This window comes from Solea solea, chromosome 18, assembly GCF_958295425.1.
Source record: "Solea solea chromosome 18, fSolSol10.1, whole genome shotgun sequence".
NCBI classification, from domain to species: domain Eukaryota; kingdom Metazoa; phylum Chordata; class Actinopteri; order Pleuronectiformes; family Soleidae; genus Solea; species Solea solea.
In genome coordinates, this window is record NC_081151.1 from 14332065 (window position 1) to 14334502 (window position 2438).

Consider the following 2438-nt stretch of genomic DNA (forward strand, 5'->3'; position numbering starts at 1 on the left):
AGAAAAATTTTATTTTGGCTCATGTAGATCAGGGGTGGTCAATACGTCGATCGCGATCTACCAGTCGATCGCAAAGGTATTATTGGTAGATCGCGTGACATTAAAAAAATTGACGTCAACCTATCATCCATCCCGTCTTTTGATTGATATACAGGGCAGCCAGTCAGATGACATCTGAATTTTGTCTGACACTTAGGTCACTGCGCATGAGCAAACAACTGCGCTAAGTGCTAACTAACTAGCAAGCTTGTCAGCGAGTTACGGCCAGTTTTCAGCCTTTGGTTTTTTCTCTCAAACCTAAGAAAGGGTATAAAAATGAGTGAGGTAGCTGGACCAAGTAAGAAGAAAAAAACGTATAACTTTCATACGGAATGGGAGGAGGACTTTTTTTTCACGATGACATTTTCCAAGTGCGTTTGCCTCATCTGCCAGTCTACCATAGCAATACCAAAGAAGGGGAATGTGGAGCGGCATTTTCGGACTGTTCATGGAAAAAACGAGACCGACTTCCCGCCGAAAAGCGAGCTGAGAAAGAGAAAAGTGAAGGAACTGAAATCCCAGTTGTCCGGACAGCAGTCATTTTTCATGCAACAAACTTCAAAAGCGAAAGCTGCCACCGAAGCATCGTTCCGGGTGAGTCACATCATTGTCAATAACAAGAAGTCCTTTCAAGACGGAGAGATGGTAAAAGAGGCATTCGTTGAAGCAGCTGACTCATTGTTCCGAGACTTTAAAAATAAGGCAGAAATATTATCTTCGATCAAAGCTCTCCAGCTGTCAAGAAGTACAGTTACACGGCGCTGTGAAGCCATGGCTGAGGATTTAACCCAGCAACTTTGGAAGGACATCGGAGATTGCGAGTGTTTCTCACTGCAGTTGGACGAATCTACGGACGTGAGTGACACAGCCCAGATGTGCATTTTCATTCGTATGGTGTTTAGTGATATCACTACAAAAGAAGAGCTATTAACAGTACTGCCCATGAAAGAACAGACGCGAGGAGAGGACATATTTCAGTCGTTTAAAAACTTTATCGGGAAAACTCAGCTCCCAGTGTACAAATTGATGTCTATCACCACAGATGGAGCACCCGCAATGGTTGGCCGCTTGAATGGATTTATTGCAAAGTGCAGGCAGGACGATGCTTTCCCGGACTTCCTAAATTACCATTGCATAATCCACCAACAAGCGTTATGCGCTAAAATGCTCAACATGAAAGTGATCATGGATGTTGCAACGAAGATCGCCTGTTCTATTTGCGCCAGATCTCTTCAAAGAAGGCTATTCCGTGCACATCTGGAGAATGCTGACTGCGACCACTCTGAGTTGTTGCTACACACTGACGTGAGATGGCTTAGTCGAGGGAAATTCCTGCAAAGATTTCGAGAGCTCTTTCCGGAGATTAAGGAGTTTTTCCGTGTAGCTGGACATGCAGAATACACGCAACTAAATGACGGTCAGTGGCTGTTAGACTTGGCATTTTTAACCGATCTGACCAACATGTTGAATGACCTTAATCTAGAGCTGCAAGGAAAAGACAAAACAGTGATCAATATGATCAGCTCGGTTAATGCTTTCAAACGAAAGATGCAACATCTCTCCTCAAAGCTGCAGCTCCATGATTTGGCAAACTTCCAGAACCTGGCGTCAGAGCTGGAGATGCAAGGGAAGGCCTGTGTGCAACTTGACACTGCACGCTACACAGAGCAGATTGACAATTGTCTGTCAGAGTTTGACAAACGCTTTCAAGACTTTTCTTTGCTCGAGCCAGTTGCTACATTCATGTGCTATCCTTTTCGGGAAGATGCTGAGGTTGATTCACTCGCATCAAAAATTGCAACACTGTTTCACCTGAACTCTTCTGGAGTGGAAGATGAGATTTTGACACTACAAGCTGACATTGAGCTGAAGTCCAGAGCTCATGGACAGTTCTGGAACTTACTCACAGAGGTAAAGTACCCCAACATGAGGAAATGTGCTACCTCCTTGACAGCATTATTCGGCTCCGCCTTTTCCCACATGAAGATCATCAAGTCCAAGTACCGTTCCACCATGACTGATGAACATTTGGAAGTGTGTTTGAGGCTGGCTGTCAGCAGTTACCGTCCGGACTATGCATCCCTGGCTGATTCAATTCAGTGCTAGTCATCAGAATAAACTCGGGTAATGACAAAAAATGTACATAGTTAATTGTGTTGTGTTGTGTTGTGCAATATTGGCTCATGCGATATAAAGAATCCTCAATATATTTATAAATAAATATATGTTTTGCATTTTTTGTAGTAGGTAGATCATTTTGACTTGATCATTTTATAAGTAGCTCTCATGCTGAAAAAGTGTGAGCACCCCTGATGTAGATGAACGACAGCAACTCTCAGAATGCACTGCGCTCGCTGTCTCAAGCTTCAAAGCAGACAGCGCTAGTTGTGTAAACAATG

The 2438-nt window shown here is 43.6% G+C and overlaps 1 protein-coding gene across 1 annotated transcript; it reads left to right on the forward strand.

Annotated features, from left to right (window-relative positions):
• Positions 1–396: 396 nt before the first annotated feature.
• Positions 397–2145, forward strand: LOC131444884 (general transcription factor II-I repeat domain-containing protein 2-like). Its single transcript, XM_058615586.1, has one exon. It carries the CDS (start codon positions 397–399, stop codon positions 2143–2145), a length of 1749 nt encoding a protein of 582 aa, XP_058471569.1.
• Positions 2146–2438: the final 293 nt, after the last annotated feature.

Bases quoted from the DNA above. Each gene is read 5' to 3' on its own strand.
- LOC131444884 (XM_058615586.1), top strand. From the start codon at position 397: ATGACATTTTCCAAGTGCGTTTGCCTCATCTGCCAGTCTACCATAGCA.